This window comes from Temnothorax nylanderi, unplaced genomic scaffold (assembly GCF_030848795.1).
Source record: "Temnothorax nylanderi isolate EJ_2023f unplaced genomic scaffold, tnyl_v1.0 TNYL_tig0014_pilon, whole genome shotgun sequence".
Taxonomy (NCBI): domain Eukaryota; kingdom Metazoa; phylum Arthropoda; class Insecta; order Hymenoptera; family Formicidae; genus Temnothorax; species Temnothorax nylanderi.
The window spans coordinates 1,285,974-1,312,965 of record NW_027249076.1 but is presented as its reverse complement, the minus strand read 5'-3'; the positions used below and the strand labels follow the sequence as shown (position 1 = coordinate 1,312,965).

General features: G+C 39.0%; 1 protein-coding gene across 6 annotated transcripts in view; it reads right to left on the bottom strand.

Moving 5' to 3' along the window:
- LOC139768156 (protein Skeletor, isoforms B/C-like) overlaps nucleotides 1-26,992 on the bottom strand; it is a 71,943-nt gene that overhangs the window by 40,830 nt on the left and 4,121 nt on the right. For 2 of the 6 annotated variants that reach the window (XM_071698068.1, XM_071698074.1), the window contains exons 1-2: nucleotides 12,090-12,280; nucleotides 7,759-7,944 (exon numbers count right to left, since the gene is read on the bottom strand). In XM_071698068.1, the coding sequence (XP_071554169.1) occupies nucleotides 7,759-7,825 (67 nt within the window). In that variant the 5' untranslated portion in view covers nucleotides 7,826-7,944; nucleotides 12,090-12,280. Of the gene's footprint in view, nucleotides 1-7,758; nucleotides 8,216-8,396; nucleotides 10,767-11,721; nucleotides 12,058-12,089; nucleotides 12,281-26,992 lie in introns of those variants that run through there. The other 4 variants (XM_071698072.1, XM_071698069.1, XM_071698071.1 and 1 more) reach the window with 3 other exon arrangements.

Below are 26,992 nucleotides of genomic sequence, written 5' to 3'. Positions count from 1 at the left end.
TTCTCTAACTCCTTAACGACAGTTTCGGTATCGTTGCGCACGTATTATATATGATAAAAAAGCTGCGCAACGATACCGAAACTGTCGTTAAGGAGTTAGAGAATCCCCGTGCTGGACACGTATCTGTGTCCGGATACCTTACCTTTATCAAAATATAAATTTATGAAAATAAACGTTTGGATATTATAACTAAAGTTTCAAACTACAAGAAAAAATACTTTTATCTTTGATTTTAATTCGCGTTATACTTATAAATAATAAAGGTTTCCGATATAGGTACATGTCCGGGTATTGGTACCTTTACCTTACGTAGCAAAATAGAATAGCGAAAACATCGTCGATAACAAGGATAAATACTTAAAGCAAATATGCAAAATAATATATATATCTTTTAAGGATGTTCCCTTTGCAATATATTATTCTGAATATACAGACGCATTTAAGGAAAGAAATTAATCTCGGTTCTTATGCCTTAGGACGTAAAAGATGAAAGAAATATTCTCCAGCTAAAGAAACTCTCAGGAAGCAGTATGGGGAATAAAAATTTTAATTTCACTCTCAAATTATGATTAACTGACAAACACGCTATCTTATTTCATATCTAAGTGCGTGTGCCTGCGACGGACCAATTTATTCTTGTAAAGAAGCAAGCCTAAAATAAAAGTATATAACTATACTCGTAAAAAAGCCAATCTTTTAATAATAAATAGCTGAAAATCGCATTAACAAAGAGACACGTATGCAAATATTTCGAAATTTATAATACTAAATTTCAGGCATAAAGGCGAAGCGATGATTAAGAATTGAAGTAGAAATGAGAATACAATCGCAAAGTCACACAAGATCTGCTTCAAGTGATCAGGCCAAATCGCCTGGTCTTCGTCCGGCTTCTAACAAGGTCGACACGTCGCAGAAGCATTTAACGAACACGATCATCGACGAATGTCTTCGCGATTACGAAAATCCGGCATGAAGAAAGACGCAGTGGAAATCGCGCGGATCGCAAATGTCGCGATTTGCTCGGGATTTAACCTGGATCAAAGAATGACGCGATTTCCGTAATATTCACAGGTAGTAAATTACGACAGATTGTGGCGATTAATGGCAGAAAAGAACGATCGAAGGAAAAGCTCTCTCTCTCTCTCTCTCTCTCCATCTCATTCTCTTTCAAATCGGCCATTTACATCGATTAAGCTTGAGCCGCAGAATTTGGGGATGGCCGACGCCGTATGCTCATCACTTCCCAACATCCATATAAACGCCACGCTGGGAATCGCACATCTGGCAATCGAGCAACAAGTATACGCATTAAATGTATCCCGCTTACCGACTCCAATTACATAGAGTGCACCCTGCTGTACATGTGGGACACCGTACTGTAACTTTTGCAATTTTTATATCAATAGATTCGAGAGCTAAAGTACCGAGACCGCCATTCCGCGATTTTGAAACGGAGAAAAATGTTTCACGTTTGAATACCTATACTGTGAAATATCTTCTTATTTTCGCGTTTTACGCCATAAAATAGAAATAAATCTCAGTTTAACTATCAAATATGATGTATATCGACAACAATATATAATAATATGTATGTTGATTAGCTTCAAGTTATTCTAGACTAAAATCCATAGATGTTTTCACATAAAATTTTATTTTATTTTATTTTATTTCATACCGTAATCTCTTTACGACATTGATTGGAATTTATGCGACAATTCTTCACTTCGCTTATATAGTTGTCAAATTATTCACGAAGACTAGCAAGAGATAATAACGTTGTCATCTTAAAAATCTTGTGCTTTGAAGAACGATACAGATACAGATACAGATTTCAATGGTAATCTAGATCATGGACGTGAGAAAGGATGACGCATTGCTCAAATTCCATAAGCAGTTGTAACGCATTGTAAATTCGTTCTATTAGTGCCAAGGTGCGTAGTGAACGCAAGGTCGAAATCATAAGACGCAACTATACTCTATATAAGAATAGAAAGTGAATTAATTAGCAACCTTATTATTTCAAGCTGTGCAAATGTTCTGTCATTGCTCTCAGAGGAAGCATAATTGCATCTTAATTGTCGTTTAATGCATAAAAGATTATAGCACCACATAAATATAAGTAATAATTTACCTGAATTCTCTCTTGTAGAAAGCATGTAATTGTCAAATGTCCTACAAATAGCTCTTATCAAGTCTCGAGATTTATTATTTTATAAGATCTATAATTTTCCATTATGAAATTATTATGTAGAATGACGTATTGACTATCTTATTATTTGAAACTTGTTATGAGACGGAAAATGTGACAACATGCCTGCAATTGTGTGTATACCTGTTATTATATTTCATGCCATTCATTAAATACAAGACCCAGATATTAGATTGAAAAATTAATCACTGTCGCTTATGATAATCAGAAAAGAAATTTTTCGCAACAATGATTTAAGGAAAATCTAAGTTGTTAGGTATATGTTGTAAAAACATATCGAATATAATATTCGAAAAGTGTCAAATTCCAATACAATATCGAAAATAAAATGTCGATGTGCTAACCATGTGCCACGTCCCAAATACCCAAAGCGAACTACCGATACCGTCGACTGTGCAAACACCACAAACATCTCTAGCGTTATACAACGTATTGTCTATGTAAATATTCTCTCGATTTTCCGCGTATTGTGCGATTCCCTTAGCCGCGCAAGCGAAGACGAGGAAGAAAGCGGAAAATCAGCAAGTATCCTGGATTAATCAATTGCTACACGATGATTTTTCGTAATGGATAGCGTACCGCGACGCGTTGTTCGTCGTCCCCCTTTATTCTCATTAGTTATCAGACACGAAGCGCATCGCGAAAAAGCGCAGACGATTACGACGTGCACGTCACACATACACAAATCCCCCTGGGCACCCGACACTCACACACGCGCATACGTCTATGAAGGATATCCCAGCGCTTGCGCAACCCGCGCCTTCACGTGTACCATTACGTGGTTTACTACGAATGTTACTACGACGAGTACTACCACCGTAGTGTACCGTGAGGCTGAGCAAGCTGAACACTGTGGACCGTAGGCCGAAGCTCGATAATCCCACGGTACTGAAAACTAACAGAGAAAACAAACGCCTCGTGTATGTTACGAAGGCTCGTAATCGCATAGACGCGACAGACGTTTCCGTCGTTTCCCATCGCATATTAATTTGCAATAATGAAGCAAGCATCATGGACGGAAAAAAAGGATTGACTACTATAGCTATAGTCGTAAAATATGGATAACTAACATTTTTTGCAGCGAGAGCTATAATTTAGTAATAATTGCAAGAGATTTTGCTACTGTTGCTAAATTATAGCCCTCGCTGCAAAAAAATATAGCTCTCGCTGCAAAGTATGTTAGTTATCCATATTTTACGACTATAGATTTGCTATAATAGCTAATCCTCTTTTTCCGTATTATACCGTGAACTTTTAAAGGATCTTGTCAGTGCGTATCTTCAAACTAATTCGGCAAAGATGACGTGTATTATTACGCGCGTTAATGAAAAATAAAAATCGTGTTCAAGTTAAAATATAATCTTTTATAATCGTTACTATTTTTGTATATTTCAAAACGCATTTTTAATAAGTATTAGAACAAAATAATAGTTGGATTATTCAAAGTTTGAATTATAGATATCTCGCAATAAGTTTACTAAACTGAAAGCTTGAATATTCTTAACATATTTTAAGTTGGAGTGCCATTTTCTGAGAGATAAATAGGTTCCTACAGTATACCACTCTTTAAAAAGTAACGTTTTAAAGCAATCAAGAAAGAGACACGACACGGTCCAAGTATTAAACAAAAATCGTTAAAGTTTCTCTCGGCTAGTTTTGCTCTCAGGACAGTGGGCTTTTGGCCCGTTCTGTACGCTCTCTCCACAGAAGAACAAGTATCCGTGAAACGTGAGCCGATGTGTCGAGCGATGAACGGTCGATCTCTCGTGAAATATTGTCGGTGCCACGATTCGCAATATCCGAACCGTCGAACGGAGATTCGAGACGACGCAGCTCGCGGCACGGCGCCCGGGGGGGATTCGCAGCTTACGGGTACGCCATGCGCTTCGGGATCCGCCTCGCGTCACGCACCAACAAGTACCCCGTATAATCTGTAAGAGCGCGGAACGAACGCGCGATCGAGACTGGCTCGCTGACCCGGAAGTAATCCCCGGAAAAGAAGATAAAGATGGATAGAGAGCTAGACAGATAGAGAGACGCGCATCTCTTTCTTTCCCCCCCTCGTGTTTGATAGCGCACGAGTACAACCGGGGGGAGTTGTACTCGTGGTATTATGCCCCGCCGGCAACATGCGGGCGTATATGTATGCCCGAGAGACCTCGCGGGTTATCCCGGACGAGCCGGAGGGACCGTATCCGCGTCAGGAGGCCGGGTATTGTCCGATTCGAGATTCGTCGAGAGCGATCGAACGGCTTCGACCGGGGTTTATTGGAGGCTACACGCGCTCGCCTCGCCGATACTCGCGCGTCGGTGTTCGTTTTACATCGATTCGACGTTTGGAATCTGTCGTAGTGCCTCTGAAGTGGGCGCCGGTGATCGTCAGCGAGAATTTTTATCATAGAGTATTCTTGGCCTCGGACAGCTCCCTACGAGCGCTGTAGAAATCTCTCCTTAATACATATGTGATAATATAGAGATCAATAGTTTTTCAGTTATGTATAAGCTATTGAAGAAATAAAGATTATGAAATAACGCTTTACATGCGAGGGAGGAATTTCTGCATTCCTGTAAAAATAATATCACGTGAAATGTGCTTTTTATAAAACACGTTTTGATATGTGGAAACAATGGTTTAAGAATAAAGCTTGAGTTTAATTACGAAAGAATTTCAATACGTACATTACGTCTATTAAGCGAACACTCCGTAAATAAAGATAAAATGAGATACAAGAGAACATGGAGAGAGAGAGAGAGAGAGAGAGAGAGAGAGAGAGAGAGAGAGAGAGAGAGAGAGAGAGAGAGAGAGAGAGAGAGAGACTAATAGAACTTGATTAGAAAGTAATCCGTAAAGAAGAATTCTCGAGGTTCAATTTCTTCCAAATGTAATTTAGATTTAGCATGAGAAAAATTGTAATATTTGTAATTAATATATATCGTTTTATTTAGTGAAAATTAAATTTATTTAATGAAAAAACAGCTACAATTTTTGCATTATATCGCATCACATTTACAAAATGCTTGAAATGTACGCATGAAATTAGCGTACAATGTCTATGATAATAAATTGAAAGAAAAATCTTAATTATATTAAGTTTCGAAAATCATATAAAATTAATAAAAAAAATATGTAGCGTATATATTTTAAAATCATCTTTCCAAAACTATAACTCCGTTAAGCCCACTCTTAAAAAATTACATTTATTACAAAGAATCGGTATTATATATAAAAAATATATACCGTTATTTTTGATAGAACGTCTGCATAAAGATTCAAGAATCAAAAAGCATATATAGGATTATATAAAATCTCGTTGCATGTTTTACTCGGAGACTCTTTGCGCGTCATAATTCATGGTTACTGGCATTTTAAACAGTAAAGAGATTTAATAACTCATTTTTTACTAAACATGAGATGGATAATCCGATATTACTTTGTATTAAGTAAAGCAAGGTAAGACAAATCGAATTCCCGGAAGGGAGCGGTACGATAACGCTGACTTATTCACGCCTTTGTGTTCGCCGTGAAATCGCTGAAATGGATTATCCGACGATTTTGGCGGAGCCCTTCGAATCACCGATGATGGCGAACTGGTTTGAAAGCGAGTTCGGTCGATGAGACCGACGTTTGAGAGGAAACGAGCGAGGAACGAGCGACGAGACGGAAAACGACCCACAGCATCGGCAGAAAGAGACAGGTGGAGAAAGAGGAAGATAGTGATGCCGAGTGAAAGTCCTCTAGCAAAAACCAGGCCAGGGCTTCGGTATCTTGGCGCGGACCGTACACACACCGTAGACATTATGCAATTACGGCGACGTATTTACCGCCGTCTACTTGTGCGTCCCATCGTCAAGACGGCCGCGTCCCCGTTTCCCCTTTGCAATTTACGTTCTAAGTCGCTAAAAGTTTTCAAGTTGCAGCCGCAGTCGCGACGAGTGTTGGCGGCGACATCGCGACATTATTTTTACCGGTTAACGACGACCAACCACGATCGAATTTGTGTAAAACAAGGCCGTTGAATTATCGTTTTCCTTTTTTTTTTCGCAATGTAACATGAACGTTCTTCCGATCCATGATACTTCCGAAGATGGCGAACTAATCTTATACTCTCGCGATAGCGTTTTTAAATAAAACGGTCCGATATATACATACAAACGAATCTAAAAAAAAAACAGCTTTTTTATTCTTAAATCCTATATGTACGATTCCAATAACAATGTTGCGTGAATAAATGCAGAAAACGCAGGAAAGTAATGTCTTAGGGAGTATCTTGCGTTCTTTGAAACCGAGAGAGTAAGTATACCAAAAGAACTCGTTGCAGACCGTCCTTCTCGAGCTGACAGCATCCGAAGGTGGATCAAGGTCGTAAATTGTCCGTGGTTAGGTTAAATTTTGAGACCTTGCTCCTCTCATTGTCAGATTGTATCGCGATAGATAACACGTTTCATACGTATACGAATGTAAGAATGATGTTAAGCCGTCTGACCTTAAAAAAGCTGACAAGATGACAATAGGTTTTATACTACATCACCTCGTTTATGTTTCATATTAATTTTTTTTTCATATTAATTGTTTTTATAGTAATTTGAAGTCTTTATATTATTTCTGTTATAAACAGCTCGGCTAAATGACGATTGTGTGAAGTGATGTATCCCGCGCAGAGAGTTAACGCAAATTGCACAGAGGAGTTTGGCGAAATTTACGAAACTAGCCGCGTATTTTTCTCTCCGGGAGGTCAAGAGGCCGGCGAACGTTCCACAAAGCATTTTCCTGCATCCGCCTGTACCATGGAACGGAAGGCCGCGTAATTTAAATCGCTTTGTGTAATAACAAGACTCGAGATGCGAACGTTACCGCAAAATAATGGGCGCGGCGTAATAACAATAACTGTAGGTAACTGCTTGCACTGCTTCTACAGCGCGATGCACCGCACGCGAATCCATTTTAAATTATTATAACACAGCTTTCTCGGAGTACACACCACAATGCCAGTCTCTATTACGAGCTGAATAAATATATTAATTTTCACGGTATGCGGAAAAATGGCTGTGTGCATAGTCGTAATATGTCACGCATATATTACGGACGTTTACACATAGCGTTACGATATTATCACGCGATAATGCTAAACTAAATGTACGAGTCAATAAAAGATCCAGATAAATATCGAAAGTATAAATAAAATATGATATTTAAATGGTTAGTACACGATGTCATAAATAAATCACGTAATTGATGATCACGTATAAAAAAAATTAAATTTAAAAGAATATTTCGAGAAAATATAATTAAAAATATTTTTTGTCGTGATTCTTGCATTCTCGACAATAATACTAGTAAAAAATTGGCATGAAAAATTACAGAAACTTGTTAATTAATTAATAATCATAGATATTTAAAACACTTCCGGAAAGCAACCGAGAAAGCACTATTATGCGCCATTTTCTTCTTCCAAGTTGATTTCTCCGGACCGGCATAATGTCGTGTACTCCAGCGCGGTTTGACGATCGCACCATGCTCGTTAATTATTATAACAATGAAAGGAACTTACCGAGGTGTAATGTGACGAGGACGAACAAAAGTAAACCGGAAATAACTCGCTGCGGCGTCGCGTCCATTTTTCGATGATTCCGGCCACTGCGGGTCGAGCCCTCTTCTTTTCCGTTACTGCTGCGGACGGTGGTGACGATGGCACATGTACACACACACGAACCACACGCGCGCACTTATATTCGATCTGCAATTCGAAAAGAACACCTCGAATGAGCTTCGCGCTGATCTTCCTCATGGACAGACCTCGTCAATCACCTCGATGATCTTTAATTTTCAAGGATAACTACGATACGTTGGCCAGTGTAATTTAAATTTTTAGTTATTATCGATGATCATATGTGAATTAGAGGAAACCTGCTCGATTTGTAAATTAAGGGAATTTATCGCGAGGTATTTAAACGTCAGAAGAAAAACCATGGGTCGGCGACGAAGAAAGATTGTAGCGATAGAACGATCTAAATCGAAAGAATATAACATCGGAACAAGTGCCTCTATTTAGATTTATATTTTTAGACAATACGAGAAGGATATTTGGAACGCGCGAATAAAAAGATACTGATATACGTCGACGAGAAATTCGCAGCTCTTGATGCGTCTCAAGCGATGCGAAGTCACGAGCGACTGTTCAATACGCACGAGGAGCGATCGACGAGAGATCCGAACGAATCGATGGTAACGATCTACCGGCTGAAAGCCGACTGAGAGAAAATTCGACGTCGATCGCGCGGCACACCTTTCTCGCGCGATCACCCAGCTCACAACTCGTGTATATACGATCTACCGTTACCCGAAGATCATACTTGTGGGATACAAAAGCCATACGAAAGTATCTTACAACACGGAGAGTTTCTCTGTATATAACGACCGATATATCTCGGAAATTTAGTTTATATATAACTTGGGAGTGCCTATTTATCTTGTTACTCATTAGCTCGGTTTACATTTGCCAATGCGTATAGGCTCTATCTCGGCTCTGGTTTATTAATAAGCGCTTTAAATCCATTTTCCTTCCATATTTGCGTTTTATATCTCACATTACTTCTCCTTACGTTGTTCTCGGTATGTCAGTTATACTGCAGCAAAAGTAGAAAAAATCAAAAACTAATTAAAAGACAGGAAATATTTGAAATTATTAGCATCGCCGAAGATACTTATTCATAAAATCGCGTAAAATATATACCTATGAGAGAAATCAGTCTATATTCACATCATAAGGTATGTTCAAAGTGCTTTGCAAGCATCCGTTGAAGTATATTTCGTAGCTGCTATGTGCTGCGGCAAACAGGAATTTATGTGTTAGCGCATCTGGCAAACAAGAGCTCATGCTAACATGTTTGGAAAGTCTCATTACCTAAATTTACTTGCCTTCCACGATATAGTACGTTATGCACCAAAATTGTAGAAAGAGAGAGAGAGAGAGAGAGAGAGAGAGAGAGAGAGAGAGAGAGAGAGAGAGTTAAGTGTAATACAAGTCAACGATTAAAATGTCATTGGTGTCGTCAAAGAGCAATTTATTCACGCGTTGTCTTCCGTATCGTTTCGCGACATGCATATTATTGAATTTCGATAGAATGGAAGCAAAATGTAATTAATAAAAACAGTTTATGGACGTTTCAATAAACTATACAAGTTCGAGGATAAAATTTTTCACAGTAATAACAAAATTTTTTTTAACAGGATCACGTAACGCGTAACATTCGTGGAATTTTGAAAATATGAAATAAAATAAGATTCACGCGATTCAAAAATCTGTTTCGTATTTTGTAACTCGATGTAAAAATTACATGCACACGAAAGTAAGGTCGCGTTTTAGAGATATATTATAAATTATACTTGCTTTCTTTTCTTCGCAAACGTCTCTTTTTATTTTTATACCACGTTGAATACTAACACATCGAAGCTGTATTTTAAATTTATCTTTCACGTTGTTTAGATTTTCGATTTATCCTCTGGACATATCACGCTTTTTAGCTATCTAGGAAAAACAACGAATGCAATATCGCTCAAATGCATATCGTACCAAATATTTCCTGCTATGTATCGTTACGAACATAATCTCTTTCTATCGCTCGATAGCACACGCGGTATAGACACACCCCGCATTTTGGCAGCGCTTCACTCGGAAGTAATTTCCATCTATCGCGATGCATTTCTCGAAAAAAGAAGTTTATTTCGAATGATCGTGAATAAAAGCGTTATAAAAATGCACATGTAAATAACTTGATGTTACTTTGCTGTTGCTTTACATCGCGATAGAAAAGTTTCAATTAATGTATCCAAGTATTTTGCAAACTTTCTCACATAAACTTTTCGCGTTAATTACTCGCTTTCTTCGTTGTAAAACAGTGTATATTTTTTATCAATTTACTGTTACCTATGTAGAGTTTGCCGAGGTAGGTAACGTGATGGCCATTGTTTGGTGCGTTATCGCATATCCAAAGTTAGGCGCCTAAATTCGGCCAATATTCGGCCAAAAATCTTATCACCAACATTGGTAATTCTAATCAAGGCCGATATTTGGGTCAACATAGATGAACCTACTTTGGTGTACATAAATAAAGCCAGTGTTTGACTCAAGATTGGCCCATCGAAGAACCAAACTTTGGGCTTATATCGGTTGCAAATCTCGCGCGATGGTTAAGCTCCAAAGTTCGGCCACCTTTTGGCCAATCAGCTTTACTTATATCGGAGTACTGATATATGTTCGAGATTGGCACGATGTTTGGCCAAGTTGACCAACCCCCTACATGGGTATTCTCAAAATTCTTTTTCTATTTAATAATTCTTTGTTCGTATTCTCTCTAAATCTGAATCAGTGACTATTCACTGATTCAGATTTAGAGAGTTCCGTTTCATATTCTTATACCTTTGTATTTTTTTATTTATTATCAGGAATGTGAGATTTCAAATTTCATCAATGTGTCATATATTGTCTCTTTAAAAACTCCAGTAATTACACTAGAAATGACGCGTTTTTTCTTGACTATATTAAAAATAATTATGATATGCTTTCCATCATTATAATACTTATATTTCTCATGAATTTATTCATTACGACCATATAAATGTTACGATATTACTTTAGTTTCACGATTTTCTCATTACTGCAATGAAATGTCATGCAATCGATAAATCCGTATATACATATATATATGTATGTATATATTCAGCAACGCTGAATCCATAAATTTATAAAATTTCGTATACGTGTTCGGATATACGTATAACTGCTTACAGTTACTGGAATGCCTTAAGAACTCCACGCGCACCAATTAATTTACGCGCCTTAACATATTACCGTTAAGTCGTTATGCAAGGATACAAACCAGTAATTTATTGAGAATTTCGTATCTTTATCGAGATCGCTACTTTTTTCTACACTGACAACTTTATACGAGAGCATGCTAAATTGTCACGCAACGATCGTAAAATATAAAACAGCTAAGAAACTTAATGCGCAGTGTTAATAAATTCTCTATGTGACATTAATATGTCTCATATACAACATATAAAACATAACTGACTATAATTGTATAACATAATGTGCACTGTTAATAAAGAGCAAATTAAAGGAGAAAGAAGTTTAGCTATAGAATTTATTCATTATGGATGCATAATCCAAACCAAAGCTTTTGCGAAAATTAATTAACGTTCGCACAATTTTAGACATCATGCTAACAATCAAAATCGAAAATTAATATATACTGTATTGTATCATATTATTTGGAATACCACACACACACACACATCACGCGATCACTCCTCGATTATTATCAAACTATTTTCTTCTTCTTAAGAAGTTAAAACAGGAGAAAGAGAATATCCATTTCAATCAAATTATTTTTTTGAGAATGCTATAATGTAATACATGTATGTATAAGTTTCCGTCATCGGTAAAATATCCTCCGAAACGAGATAATTATTATTGCATGATTCCGACGTTCCGTCACGAATGCGATACCTCGGTAACACAACTCGCTTCTACCAGACCCGGAATAACAGAGATTCACCCTCTTCGTGCCGTCACGTAACCGACCTTTCCGCGCACATCGGTCCACATTATCAGAACTATTCTTACGTTCACCGACATCTCTCTTCGCGCACACAGCACACCGTATGATGTGAGCTCGCGCTAATTTTCACCTGCCGACCCAACCCTTTCGATCATACATCCCTACGATATATCATCCCGTCACTCGACGGACTCCTGGCCGCCCTTCGCCGACGGTTATGTCACCGCGGTCGCGCTCGCGTTCGGGTGGTGTTCCGCGGCCTTATCTCACGCGCGCGTTATCCTCTCTCACCGAGGCCCCAACAACCCTTTCTGACCTGATCAGCCACGCATGGCGCGACAGCAGCAGCAGCGGAGCCGGCGCCGAGAGGCCACCACACACCACGGTACCACCACCGTGGGACGCGCGTTTTCGTGGATGTGGAAGGACTGACGGTGGCGGTGGCGGCGGCTCGGCACTACTCGCGCCGCTCGGGAGCGAGAGTACGCGTTCCCCGGGACATGTATTGGCGGGTAGGAAAGCTCCACCTATCACGCGGCCGAGTGGGAGGGCACAGGAAGACCCGGAGCTTGCGCCCTCCGGCTGGCCCGCGCACCAAGCACAACCCCTTCCTTGGCTTTTTCCCAACTTTCGAGCTTGCGGTGCGCCCTCCTCTCCTCCACCCTTGTCCTATCCCCCGCGACCCTCTTCTCGCCATCGCTCGCGCCGTCGTCATTACCATCGCCGCTACCATCCTGCAACCCCGCGAGCCTTTCGCCTTTCTCTATCCCTCCCGAGAGCCGCGCCGTTGCTCTCTTCTCTCCTCTTCCTCTCCACCCATCCTATCCGTCGCCGGCCGCGTCGGGACTCCTATCTAATGCGATACAGAACACCAAACGGCGAAATTCGGACTAGCAGCAGCGGACCGCAAGCACGGAGTCGAGGAGTTTCCTCCATCCGAGAAGCGCGCGCGCGCGCGCGGGGCAAAGGGTACCCTTTGCGGATACGCTCGCAGATTGCGTCTTCTTGCGTTAGGTACCTCCGGACCGTTCCAAGCACAGTTCTTGTCCTCTCTGCCCTTTTTTACGTTCTATGCGCGCGCGAATGCACCTTCTTATCTACCCGGCTGAATTTCGGGAATTTGCGACCGCGCGCGTTTGTAGAGAAGTCACTCTGCGTAAATGAGTCACTTTCTCTTGTATGAAGCAGACATCCTCCCGTTCTCCTCGCGTAGGTTTTTTACTTTGCAGGTAAGGTTGAAACGTCAAGAGTTAGACAACAGCGACTTTCCAAGATGACGAAATCTACAGTGAGTATATGCGTCTCCTCGGAAACTCAGCGCCATTCGATGTATCTTGCCGTTGCTTTATCTTTGTTTTGTAGGTACATATGCCTTTCTGTATCTACTACGCCTCTGTATCGAGCTTACTTTGTGAATAGCTCTAACATATCTCGAATAAAGGAACGGAAAAATATTTATTCTCGTGGAAATACCGATTTTTTCGTTTCAGAATCAAAATACAAATTTCTTCCTCACTATTCATTGCAATTGTATTTGCATACACACGTATATACATCTGTAACTCAACGGTAATAATTGATTTTCCTTGATAAGGTTCCATCGTCTTTGTTCCATCGTAAAAAGTTCGACATCCACTGATTCATTAAACGTTAAGTTTTTCAAGTTAAGATGTCTTAAATCCAATATTATGCTTTAATAGCTTTAATCTAAGTAATGCAGCTTATCAAATAGAGAGAAAGGAAGAAAGAAAGAGACAAAGAGAAAGAAAAGAGAGAAAGAACGCCTTTCATTCTATACAGAATCCCATCACGATCGTCATACAATTCTTTAATATCCTAAAGATTAATTACGTTTGAAAATCTCGATAACGTCAAGAAATTATAATAGTTTTCAAGTTATAAACGATTAAAATTGGCCGCGCAGAATTTACACGCTTATATCCGTAACTGTATTTATACCGCAAAATACAAATTACAATTTATAGCATTTTTCTTTTATTCTAAAATTTTTACATACCGAGAGGAGTGAAATTCTAAAACGACGACAAAGAGCCACCATATTTTTGCGACGAGATTAAATTTTATTTTCCCGATTTATTAAAATCGACCAGAAAAATTCTTGATTTATTAAATTTACGCCATTTTATTATCTGATAAAGATAATAATAAATCGATGATAAAATTTGATAATGACAATAATAAATCGCTTTAAAATTTTTTTCTTCAAATGGACGATAAAAATTTTAATGATCCAATAATACAATCCGAGCATCGAAATTAATTTAGAATACAAGAAACAGAATATTCTGTATACATTTATCTCATAATACGTTAAGTATTACTTGGCCATGATACACTAACAACGTATATAGTATATACTATATACCCCTCGGCAGTTATACATACGTATAACATACTTGTATACGCAAGGTCGCCGTGCTATCATTCGGACATCGACACTCGAACTGTTCCGCGCGTAGTAGCGTTATCATCTTTTGAAACGCAATCACAGCAAGTACCGAAAATAAACGCAATCACGAACAATTAGCGATTGTCGGCCCGCGCGGTAAATTAATTCCCACGATTTGTAGGCGTGTCGAGGCGACGATTATCACTATTATCAGAGCGGTTATTTCGCGCGGTTTACTCGTGTGAGGTAGGAACCGAGGTGATAAGGAATGGAAATTAGTCTGTTGCTTCCTGATATTTACGGGCGACAATTATTTCCTCAGCGAGGCGAGGCGAGGATTCTCTCTCTCGAATATATCTCGCGTAGTGAATTTGCGCCGTTGTAAATGCAATTTACCCGCCATTTTTCAATTGAGAGCGCGAAGCGATACACGAATCGTCAGATCCAGCTTTAAGTAACGGAAATAAATGATACATCAATCATTTGTCGATAACACATATATTTCGCGAGATTTACGCGTTCGAAACGTACCGCGTGTAACCGTTGAATTTTCAATTGTGTATCTTCGACCAGTCCATCGCGTCTTCGTTAGCTGTTAATTTATTTTTATTAATTGTATGATATCGCACGATCAGAATGAACAGGATATTCGGCGTGTATTTTATTTCGTAGTAAGTTAAATGTCCGTAGTGACAAACACGCAACGCTTGCTTGTTTGTTTCCATATCGTAGTACATATACAACACACTACAATTCGCGCTTCGACACTCGAACTATCAAGCGCGAGTCGTTCCGCTTTTCGTAGCATTATTATCCCTCGAAGCGCGATCGCGAACAATTAGCGATTATCAACTAAATCCGCGCGACGAATTAATACCCGTGATCAACGATTCGTGTGCACGGAAGGGATCGACTCCGAGCGTCACGACGGCGACGCTTTTAGGCTGCGTTCGGAAACGTCACCCGAGTGCACACGCCGAGTATACTCCCTTCTCTTTCTATCTCAGCGAGTTAGAAGGAGAAGGGGGTATACCATGTGTGTATACCCGGGTGACGTTTCCGAACGCAGCCCTAATAAGTCCTATCGCGATTAATTTCCATATTTTGATATTTGTCAGAAATATAAATCTGCCATTCGTACATAGATAATTTTTTTTTCACAACACCTCCACGGAAAGTTCGACTTTCCATGCCTGTAGAGAGGGGCGAAAGCGGTCAATTTCACGCCAAGGCGGCATAGCGGGCGGAAAGTAACCACTTTCCTCCCTAGGGAGGAAAGTAACAACTTTCCTCCCTGTTTAGCGGGTGGAAAGTGGTCACTTTCCGCCCTAGGGAGGAAAGTGGTTACTTTCCACCCGCTATGCCGCCTTGGCGTGAAATTAACCACTCTCGCCTCTCTCTAGGCATGGAAGTCGAACTTTCCGTAAAGGTATTGTGAAAAATATCGTGTGCACCTCGGGGCGAAAACTTTTTTTCAGACTCGTGTGATTGCCGCCCTCGCCTTTGGCTCGGGCGGCAAACTTCACACTCGTCTGAAAAACGCTACTTTCGCCCCTTGGTGCACAATATACTATTTATCTGTCACCATTCGGTAGGTTTATTCGTCGTGCTAATTTAGGAAACGGCTCGTGTAGCGAGCGAATTGTAATTAACGCGGATCGTACTTGCTTATTCATTCGTCGTAATGCCAGTAAAGTGCACGTCGCATATACGATTAACGTCAGGAGTGCCGTGCAAAGTGCCGTGCAATTATCGTATTCTGATTATTAGAGCGCGCGATCGTAATTAACTGTGTTTTCGCGAGTGTTGTGTGAGTACAATGAAGGAACAGCAACGGAGGTAGAAGAGAGGAGATGGAGGCCAGAAGAGCAACGGTGGGGAGTGAATGGTTCGTTGTTTATCATTACTTATTATTTGGAAAAAAGTCAATCGTAATTATTTCACGCGTATAAAATAATCGTATACGCGCGTGAGAATTATTTTTTTCAAATGTCAATTTCCTCGGATATTGCTATAATTTAGACACATTTGTATTTGAAATAGAAAAAAAGTATGCCGTGAGATCTAAATTGAATTTAATTCTTTCTATTTTAATTTTTCACATCACGGAACAGAAGAATGTTTTACAAATAATAGATATCGTTCTAAATATATTTCTAATTGCGCGATGCAGTTTGCAAAAATATAGACCCGCGCGCGAGCCTCTCGACGAGACACGCGCGTGCAAAATACTAGCGATACGTCAACAGCTTTTTCGATCGCTCGTGTTTACACGCTTTTTTAAGTACGTTCGGCCGCTGATACGGACGGATAAAATTATTGCTTTCGACGGGTCAAACGACACTCGTGGACGCCGTACTCAAAAGGCTCGTAGAAAGCGCGGTGCCCGGAAACGATGTCAATGTTGCCGTGATTTACGCATATGAACGTCTATCTCAAAAAGGCAAACGAATTGTCTCACGAATAGAACGTAGATATGAGAGAGAGAAAGAGAGAGAGAGAGAGAGAGAGAGAGAGAAATCGAGGAAGAAAGACTCTCGCGCGAGGAACATATACGAGTTTGTCGCTTTCACCGCGTGACACGCATAAAAGGCGCTACCTATAGTATTTTCGATGGTGCTTCCTTCGCGCGCGATTGCTCTCGAGCGATGAACGTTGTAATCGCGTGGTGTATCGACATGAAAAAAATAACGTTTTTAGGAGATATCGGTAAAATAACTCACCAAGAGTTATTCAGCTACTGCGAATAAGGCTCGCACCTATGCGACAAAACTTGGTGTAATAATGAACTAGAAATTGCACAAAAACTCTTTTTTAATCATTCCAATTCTCAGTTTTGCAGTTTATCTTATACAGAATATTCTAAAAATTTTTTGTTTTATTCCGATATCGTTTATACATTTAAATTTAATTTAACTAATTCTTTCGATCTGCTAAAAATGAGCTATGATAGAATCACGGATAGATTAACATCGCTAAGTCGAAAATTTAATAACAGAGATTGTATTTTGCGATTTTTTTCAGAATATAAAGAATATAAGATATAATATAAAACTAAAGGTACATAATTTCCAGTTAGAATGGTATAACAAAATTAATAGTTGATACATGTCTGATACATTTTAGCATCTAGGAAAATAAAAATCTAAACAATTCCTCAAAATCGGCAGATATTTAATTTCACTAAATATTTAAAATATATAAAAAATATAACTTTTACCTTTATATCTTCAGTTTTCCACATATCGACACGGATAAAAGTATGAAAATGTTTTGCAATATATTTATCAATAAATGATATCAAATGTCAATATATAAATATATAAAGTGTAGAGCTAACATATCATATCACAATACATTGATGAGCTAACACATCAATACACAATATGATGTATCAGTTCCACACTATTACCTACCTATGCATGATTCTATCTCATCTCATTTTTAGTAATTGAGAACAGTTAAAAGTATCAGTTAAATTAAGTTTTAACTTAAACAATGAAAAACGCAGAAACTTTTGAGGCCATTCTCTCTAAGATAGATCGCAAAACGAAAAGATCCGACGTCCAATGTCACACGAAAGTGGGTCTTGATCGTATCGTAAACGAACGACACCGTGAAAATTTAATAGGACAACGATAGCATCTAGATATCTGTCAAACTTTCTGCGTTAAACAATCGCATTGGCAGTTTTGCTAATACCAGTGCGATACCGTATCAGCGGGCCGTCATTGTGTGATTTAATTAAACATTTCATTGCGCTCCAAACGACAGACAAGACAGATATATAGATGCGATTGAGAGAATATGACCGTATGCACGTCCAGGCGCGCGTGATCGCTTCCTGAATGCAATAGGGAAAGAGAGATACGCGTTTAATTAAGAATTTAATTACGAAATTGCAAAGTAGGAATATTTCAATTATATTAGTTTGAAATGTTGTCGCGTCACGCCAAACTATCGCAAACTTCTGATGTTCTGCAGCTTTTTATGACGTCACGATCTAATTCACGATTACATTAAAAGACCTTTTTCCTCATACAGCAATTACAAGAAATGTACAAATGCAAATTACAATGTAATCCCCCACAAACATTTAATGATAAATGCACAAATGCAAATAAGTATGAATAAAAAAACCCTGTTTTTCTCCATCAGATATTCAGAAATAATGCACGTCTTAAAAATATAATAATGTATAAGCATTCGCACGTGATCAGTTACATCATTTTTTGCCACGGCTGGATCTGGGTAAAATATTATCCGTAAATAATATCGGTAAACTTAGCAATAATTTTGAAAATATATACAGAAAGATATCTCTCACATGAATCAGCTCGTAGTAAGCTCTTTCAAAGCATGATCTACCGAGGCGTCGGGCCTGTTCTTCCTATAAAAATGTTCCATTTTTCACATTTACTTCTTAGCGACAGCGAAATGGCATCGAATCGTAGATTCGGTGCTCGCGTTACGCGGGCAGGCTGAAAATATGACGGTATTTCAATGAGAAATGAACTTCTTGCTCCGTAATGCCTTGGGTAATGTATATATTCCCGTTTTGCTGCTTCGCCTCGCCGCGCCGATTCGTTCAAGAGCGTTACGAACGCTCTCCCACGCTTCCTCTTCCCGTCTTCCTCGCGCACTTTCTCTTTCTCTTATATTCTCGTTTATCTTTTTCTCCTATCGGCCAAACCGTTACGTGATTTTCTACTTTTTGAACTTACGCTCCGTATTACCACTAAACCAGCGATATCGGATCCTATAGCCTTACGATATTCTTTGTCAATATTAAGAATGGAATCTATGATGCACACTTGTGTCCTGCAAACTTGCATTGACAGGAATGACAGGCTGATATTTCATACGACAAATTTTTTAAGCATGTTAATTGGCTACAAAATAGAAAGTTCTCGAGTTTCTAGAAGTCCTCTATCTTGTAGCCAATCAATACGTTTAAAAAATTTGTCGTATGACAAATGAAATATTACCCACACACTTTTTATGTATTTATTATCGATCTCGCCTTTAATTTGATAAAAAGCTACATAATAATTTCATATATACGGAATTCAAAGAGTGAATCTTTAAATATCAATTTAATCACTGTGTCATTTATTATCTGGGCGTTCATTACTGACAATTCTTAATAAATCAATGAACAAATTTTAGAATTAAAATTAATGGAAACTTTTTTATGTATCGAGGTTATGTAGCGAGGTTCTTGCTAACTTGCAATTAAAGAGAAATTTGTCTGCATTAATTTAGGAAAATCTATTAGGAAACAAAAGTAACTTCCTCATGAAGAGTATTAAGTATTATTCTCGCGTTTCTGATATCTAAAACGAACGAAATTCGTAATCAATTCTCCGAACGAAATAGCGCGCCGCGGCTACATCGGTATACCGGTTAATAAATATCCCGACGAATTTTCGCGCGAATTATGGAATCGTATTAAGTCGTATCGGGTTTCTTCGAAGCTCGAGAGCTTTGAAAGTCCAAAACCTATCCCGGGTTTCCCCGCGCCATGGAGGTACTTCACGCACGGGCGCGCATACACGCCGATAAATTCGCAGCACCTTCTCTAACGCGAACCGCGTTATTCGTGGTTTCGTAAATTCGTTTCCGCGACGAGAAAATCATATCGTCATTTCGCCGGAGTCGCTATTGGTTTTACGCCGAGAGAGAGAGAGAGAGAGAAGAAGAAGAAAAAAGTAATAATGTACCCACTCCCCGGAGATCCGCGTTTCCGCGTCTCGACGTTCCTCCTGTTCCCTTCCTCTCGACAATAGGCGTCAAGCCCGCTCGTGCGACGAGCGCCGAGGGTACGGGGCTGAATTTCAAATTAGTCGATCCCACTCCGGCTGCGATTCCTTCGTACAGTACACCGATCTGTGTACCGGGTACACAGGGTGTTTCAGAAATCCTGCCCTTGATTTAAACCCTCAATCGATTACGTAACGCTCTTGGAGATCGCTCCCCACGAATTTTCCATATTTCGTGCTTTGGAAAATGTATTAATCATGGGATAGGGTGAGAATTGAATATTTCTCTTTTAAATATTATTAACGCGCTTCCAACCTCCTGAGTTCAGTTTTGCTGGAAATCTGGCATACTTATAAAATTTAGACAGAATTAATTGATATATCAGATCCATACGTAATCGATTTAATTGAATTAAACACTAGTATAATACTTTATCGTTGCTTTCGCAATATCTTTATTGTATATTGAATATCATATACACAGCATAAAATAAAACAAAGAAATAGAGAGTGCATGTTTTTTAAATTACAGAAAAATATATTGAGACACGCTTTTAAAAATAGTTTAAAAAAGAAAAACCCAGAGAATCATGAGATGTTAGATATAACATGATGTTATAACATGAGATATCTCTCCGTCCTTTTCATGGACATTTATGTGCCAATCTCTCGGTTATTTCGGAAGCTCTGCGGAAGCGAAACGATCGAGCGGACCTCTCTAAAGCCGCCGAAGATAGGAAAGGAGCGTTTGCCCTACGAAGAACGAAAGTAATGGGGTCGCAGATCGTAGGTCAACGCGGTAAAAAGAAACGGATCGAAACGAAGACACCGGGGGCGGCAGCACGTACGGCAGGACACAATTAAAAAAAAAAGCTCGAACTGCGGCTTTGTGTCGCACCTAGCCTATACACACGAATCTCGTAGAGCGAGCTCCAAAGCTCCCCTCGAAACCTTTGTCTTATTTTATTCCGACCTCTCGGCGGCGAGGAGGTCCATTTCTCCCGGCCATCGTCTGTGTCACACCACGTATCTCCATTCCGCCTGCTGTTGATTTTTTTGCAGCGCGCGTCATGCGCGCGATGACAAATCTAAAACGACATTTCGCGAAGGAAATGAGACGAGCGCTTTTCACGCGCTCACGATGAGTTTCGTGCATCTCTGTCACTCGATTTTTCTCGGCTTATGCACGCGATATGTTTGCGAGCGACTATATCTCGAATCGGTGTCATAAGAGACCTTTGAATATCGACTTAGGAGAATAATGCTCGGATGAGAAAATATTGTAAGTTACGAATTCACTGAAATTATACAAAATGTTCCAAATGCCGTGTCAATGTTTTTCTTAACAAAAATGTTAGATGTGAAGCGATTAAGTTATAAGCAATCAAAACAAATTTTAAATTAAAGTTTTAGAGATGTAAATAAATAATATTTTAATCTTATTTATCTTCATGTAAATTTTATAGTAACAGGAAATCTAAATCTGACGTTTCCTCTTTCTTCGTTATCATTTAACACTGAAATAATCTAATACTGAAAATTAAAAAGAGAGAGAGAGATATGTATTTCCGCTTTAAAAATAACTCAATTCACTTTAAAAAATTACAAAAAGATGGTTTGATAATAAAGTACAGATTTTATTGATATTAAAATTAGTACTGTACATAAAAAACCTCGTCGAGAAAAAATAGGTACGGGAATTATTATGGCAGAGCATTTGTATGAAGTCACGGTAAAAGTAACAGTAATAATCGATATGACGTTCCCCTTTTTTGCTCGGGGCCATCGCTATTGAACTGTCAATTTTCAGCGGTATGTTATTACGAGATTATTACGAGATGAAATGACAATAAATATATAATTTTATTAATTTAAAGAACAGGGAAAGAAAGTAAACGCAACATGATATTTATGTTGCCTTAATTAAGTACGACAATAAACTTATCTAAATGTCTAAATGATTCTCGTGACGACGGAGAGCAAAACGCTGTTAAATGTAATTTTCGCGTTCTTGTCTCACGAGTTCCGCCCCCGGTACGCTGCGGAGATGCGCCCGGTATTGTGTCAGAAGTTTAATATCTTCCCAAGGGAGGTCTTTTGAGCTAGCTGCTCTGGCACGTGACCACTGTGGATTTATACAATAGACTCTGACTATCAATGTAACTAACAGCCGAACGATCTACCTCGAGCAAAAAACAAACGAAGCCAGAAAGTAATTTGAGAGAAAATCTCATATACTGTTTATAAATGTAAATATTTAATTTAAATTTCAAATTTAGTTGTACATAAAATGTACACTTAAGATATACGTTAGCAACAAAGAGAGTTCCTAAAGTAAATTTAGTAATTTTGAATTTAGTAAAATTCATTAATGCAGACATTTTTAATTATTACAAAAAATTAATATTAATAAGAAACTTGGGATGTATATTGATTTTAATTTCTTATTGAATTAAGTACTTCATAAAATCGAAACTGTATTATACATTGTGTATCTGACAGTTATACCGAAGAATAGCAGCAAATATTATTTTTCACTCATAAATCATAAATAATTTTTCTTATTTTATTTAATTTTCTTCATTAATTATTATATCAATATGAATAAATATCGGAAAATGGAAAGTAATATAAAACTATTCTAAACTCGTAAATATATCTTGTTTCTGTAGATTATTCCTTGTTGTAAAAGTTCGTGAATAATATTCACATATATATATAATGGGAGGCAAATAAACATACAACATATACATGCGCACGTAAGCTATATTAAAAAGATAATTAAGGGGGTAAAAGACAATGAACGCCCCGATCGAAATTCAAGGCAAATATACCATTGTGCTTTTCATCCTTATGTGCTTGAGTCCCTTTCTTTGACTTTACTATAAACGAGCGCAGCTCTCCCGTCATTACGGCATCGTGAACGAACGTGATTTATCGATATCGACAACAATTATTTCGGAATCACAATTCGAGATTCCTAGATAATAAATTGCGTAAGACAGATGTAAAATACATAAGTAATTCCTTTTTTTATATCCCGAACGAATGCCCGGACTAAATCATTTCAAAGAAACTTTTATTCAAACTTAGATGATTATTTATAGACATCTAACAAATAAACGTAAACGAAGATATATGTATTTATGCTGCAACATCAGTTCGATAAAACGTGACCGTCATCCGAGTTTTTAATTCGGCAAATGGCAAAAGATACTGCCGAAGACAAAACTCATGCTTTCAATAATACGGATTTTTTTACTAAAGAAATATCTGCAAATATTAATTAAGTGCCGATGTTAAATTATCTAGCGCAATTCTTCTTTGCATATTTATCTGAGAAAACAGCTTCGAGTATACTTCGGGATAATTACTTTGCCCCAGAGCGAAAGCTAAAGCTAACAAGGTCCGTAAGTAGAGGTAACAGAGCGATGACGTCTCTAAGGATTCGAACGGTCAACGGAAATCGAAACTCCGCGATACATTGTCAGCGACAGCCTGATCAAAGCATTACGGAATTTAGAAACAAACGTGAAATTATCCGTACCATTACAAGTGACGAAATACTGTAAACGTATAAAAAGAACTGTCTCAACATCTTGTCTCATTATAGCACATTCTTATAAATAAATGTGCTCTTATTAATAAATATATTGCACTGCATAAAAATTTTCAAATTTTATTGTCAATTTTATTTTTCAAATATAAATTGTGTGTAATTGATCTAATTGTGATCATTTGCAAATCAAAGCAAATAATGAGCATGTTTAATTAGACTAGTACTCTCTCTCTCTCTCTCTCTCTCTCTCTCTGCAGCATAAATATACCTTCATTTATATTTAATTTACGCCTACAAGTAAACAATTCTACAAATATTCGTGCATGCGTCGATTGCATTACGCGTGAAAAAAAGTATTATTTATTATATGTTTTTATATATTCATTATTAACACGAGACATTATTAAAATCGAAAGACTAAGAGCCAGTTCATTATGCAACAAATAAAAATTCGAACTCGCGATAGGTTAAAAAAACATCAGTAATTTTATTTTCAACGGTTAACATTTCACGTCAGATGCGTCACCGGTTAAAGTTCGCAGACGTTCGCGAGGATGCTGCCTAATTAATTAAGATTGTAATTCGCGAGGCACGAGCGGCTCGTTAATGCGTCCCGCGTTATATAACTAGGTGCAAGGTAGGAGATGAGATCGTAGGTTTATTGATTCGGTTTTCTCTCCGCGGTGGAGTTTTTTCCTCCCTCCTTCCTCCGATCACCCTTTCCCACCTCGCCCGGTCCTTATTCTACCCGTTACTTTCTGTTGTGCATCCACCACCCTCCCTCCCCTCCCTACCCGTTCTCACTGTTAGAAGTAGGACGCAATTTTCGAGGGCTTGCCTTCCATCTTTTCGCCGATTTCTAGACGATACGAAATTAGTCTAGTACGTCGCTCTGTTTTGTAAGGAACATCCACCACGTTCTTTACAAAAAATAATCCCTACAAGGAATAATACGTTTGTATTCTTCAATTTTCAGATATATGAAATAGGTATAAGAAATGTTAAAGTTACATTGACATAATCTATTGATCCATCTCATTTATCTTTTTTTTGTATTGCAGATATCGTGGAAAAATATCGCAGATGGATTGCACAAGATTCACGACAAGGGAAGGCAGGACATCTGTTCCCGCTCGTTTCTTTTACGAATGTTTTAATTCGCATTTGCGAACTTTTACCCAACGCTGCACAACAATAGTACTTTTGTTACTCTGTTAGTATCGCTTATTCCTTTGTGTTGCTCTTAAGAAGAATGTAAATGCTGAAAGGTCGAGATACCTATATTCGACGGATTGAGTATGTACATAACGATCGAGCACGAACATTAGCGTGTTCGTGCACTCGGGACGAGTGCACAAAAAAGTGATTACTGAGCGATCTTAGGTATTTCGTTGCTGGATGGTATTCAGATAGCGAACTTAATAGAACTATTATTACACCGATCAAAAGCGCCGTATAGCCTGAAGTCTTCCTCGCGTAACAATTCGACATTATAAAGGACATTATAAACTTCCCGTTTGCTACTTTGACGTTATACGATGCCTTTCTTCCCATTCACTGCGCAGTCTATTCTGCTTTCCGAGCTACTTATTAGATCCTTCGTCCCACTTAGAGTACAGTTTTATTAACCATTTCCACCTGCCTCCTCCCTCTCCCCCCTTTCCCCCATCCCCGGCGGTAAATTCAATAACAATACAGGCACCATAAGTTCGATCTCGCGCGTACCAATTTCTATCAACTCAATACACATCATACCATCGAAGACGGTATCTTTTCCTTTCACTTCTCATCGATCTGAAAATACTTCGCGAATTGACAAGGCTATATATCGCGTCGTTATCGTAAGCAACAGAGCCAACGGAAAAGTGTTCTCAGTAAGACTGAGCGATTGCAGAAACTATGTCGATTAATACGACGCATGTATGTGAGAATAATTTACTAAATATTTTTTGTAGATTACATAATTTAATATACACGGTGTTTCGCTTCAAGTTTCGACGCCGTATTTCGTGAAAAGTTTATAAAGAGTAAAAAATGATATGCAGAGAAAAGTACCTTAGAATTTGAAAATCATTGTATGATCTAACTACTTTTTCTTCTAGCCTGTTGTTTCATATATTATTTTTCTTGTCTTTAAGATCAAGATACGGGACCTCGAAAGGTGAAATATACCCTCTGTAATACATTTCCGCCGTTTCAGAACTAAAGAAACGGAAAACGAGAGACGATTCATTGGAACGTTCACCGAAAGCGCACGATATCCTTTTAGAAAAGACACATACGTAACAACGGTCAGAAACAATAAATGGTTTCGGGAAGCCAACGTTGAGGGATGAAGCGAAGGAAACACCGAGAGACAGAGCGGAAGAAATGGCGGGAGCGGATCCCGCTGGATGTTACGACGTAAGGAGTAACACGATATTCCCAATCCGGCGCGGAAGCTTTAGAAACGAGATAAAGAAGGGCTCGCGAGTGCAATAAATCCCCGGGTTTCCTTCGCCTCCCTTCCCCCCCCCCCCGCCGTTTCGTCCGCCGCCGCCACCGCGCGCCAGCCCCGTCGTAAAACCTCGAAGGAAGCTGATGTCGACGCTTGATCGAAATGAATTTACTGTTTACTCGTGGCCGCGTCGCCGCCTCTGCGATACGATTCAAGAGTGCAAGCTATGAAATATAGCCCGCGCGCGATATATACCCCGAGAGCCGCGGTTTAAAAATCATTTCCCTTTCCCACCTCCCCCCCCCCCGCCCGGCCCCCTTTCCCTGCCGGCTATATCGATACCGAAATGTGACGGCAGCCGCGGAATACGAACGAACTGAAATGGACGTGTCGGGAATTAATCTCCAGCCAGCTTCCAAAGCGAATTGTCTCCCCGCTCGTTTTTCTCCGGTTCCGCAGCTGCGTAGCGAAATGCCTCGATGTTCTCGCGACAATCAACGATACGCAAACTCGCTATACCGCGTTTCAAGGAGCAGCTATTTATTCTTTATTATTCGAGGCCATCGAATCCAAAGTCAAGAGCCTTTGTCTTCCCTGTCAGCAAAAGTCAAAAATTAAAAGATACCTGCTTCAATTTCGAAAATCTCGAAAAATTTAGCTTACGAATTCGAAGGAACCGTCTTCGAAAAGATCTTCCGTGTGTTCTGAGACGACTTGCATAAATTTCTCTCTCTCTCTCTCTCTCTTTACGTGCATGCAGCAGTATATCGCCGTCTCCGGTGTATCTCTGGTGTTTGTATCACGCGAAACTCGGCGACCGTGCGCCGATAAAAAAGGACTGACATTTGGCGCTAACTACGACGTTAACTGCCACGGGCCGTCGCTTCGTGTACGCATTCCGGCTGTGATTGTGGTTCAGTGATCATTATGCTCTCTCTATGGACTTAGTATCCATTCTCACGTCAGTTCCACGATCGAACCTTGGACTTTTCCTAGTCCGACCCGGTATTTCAACCCGCTTTTTTCCAACTTTGGTAAACAAGGGGATCGT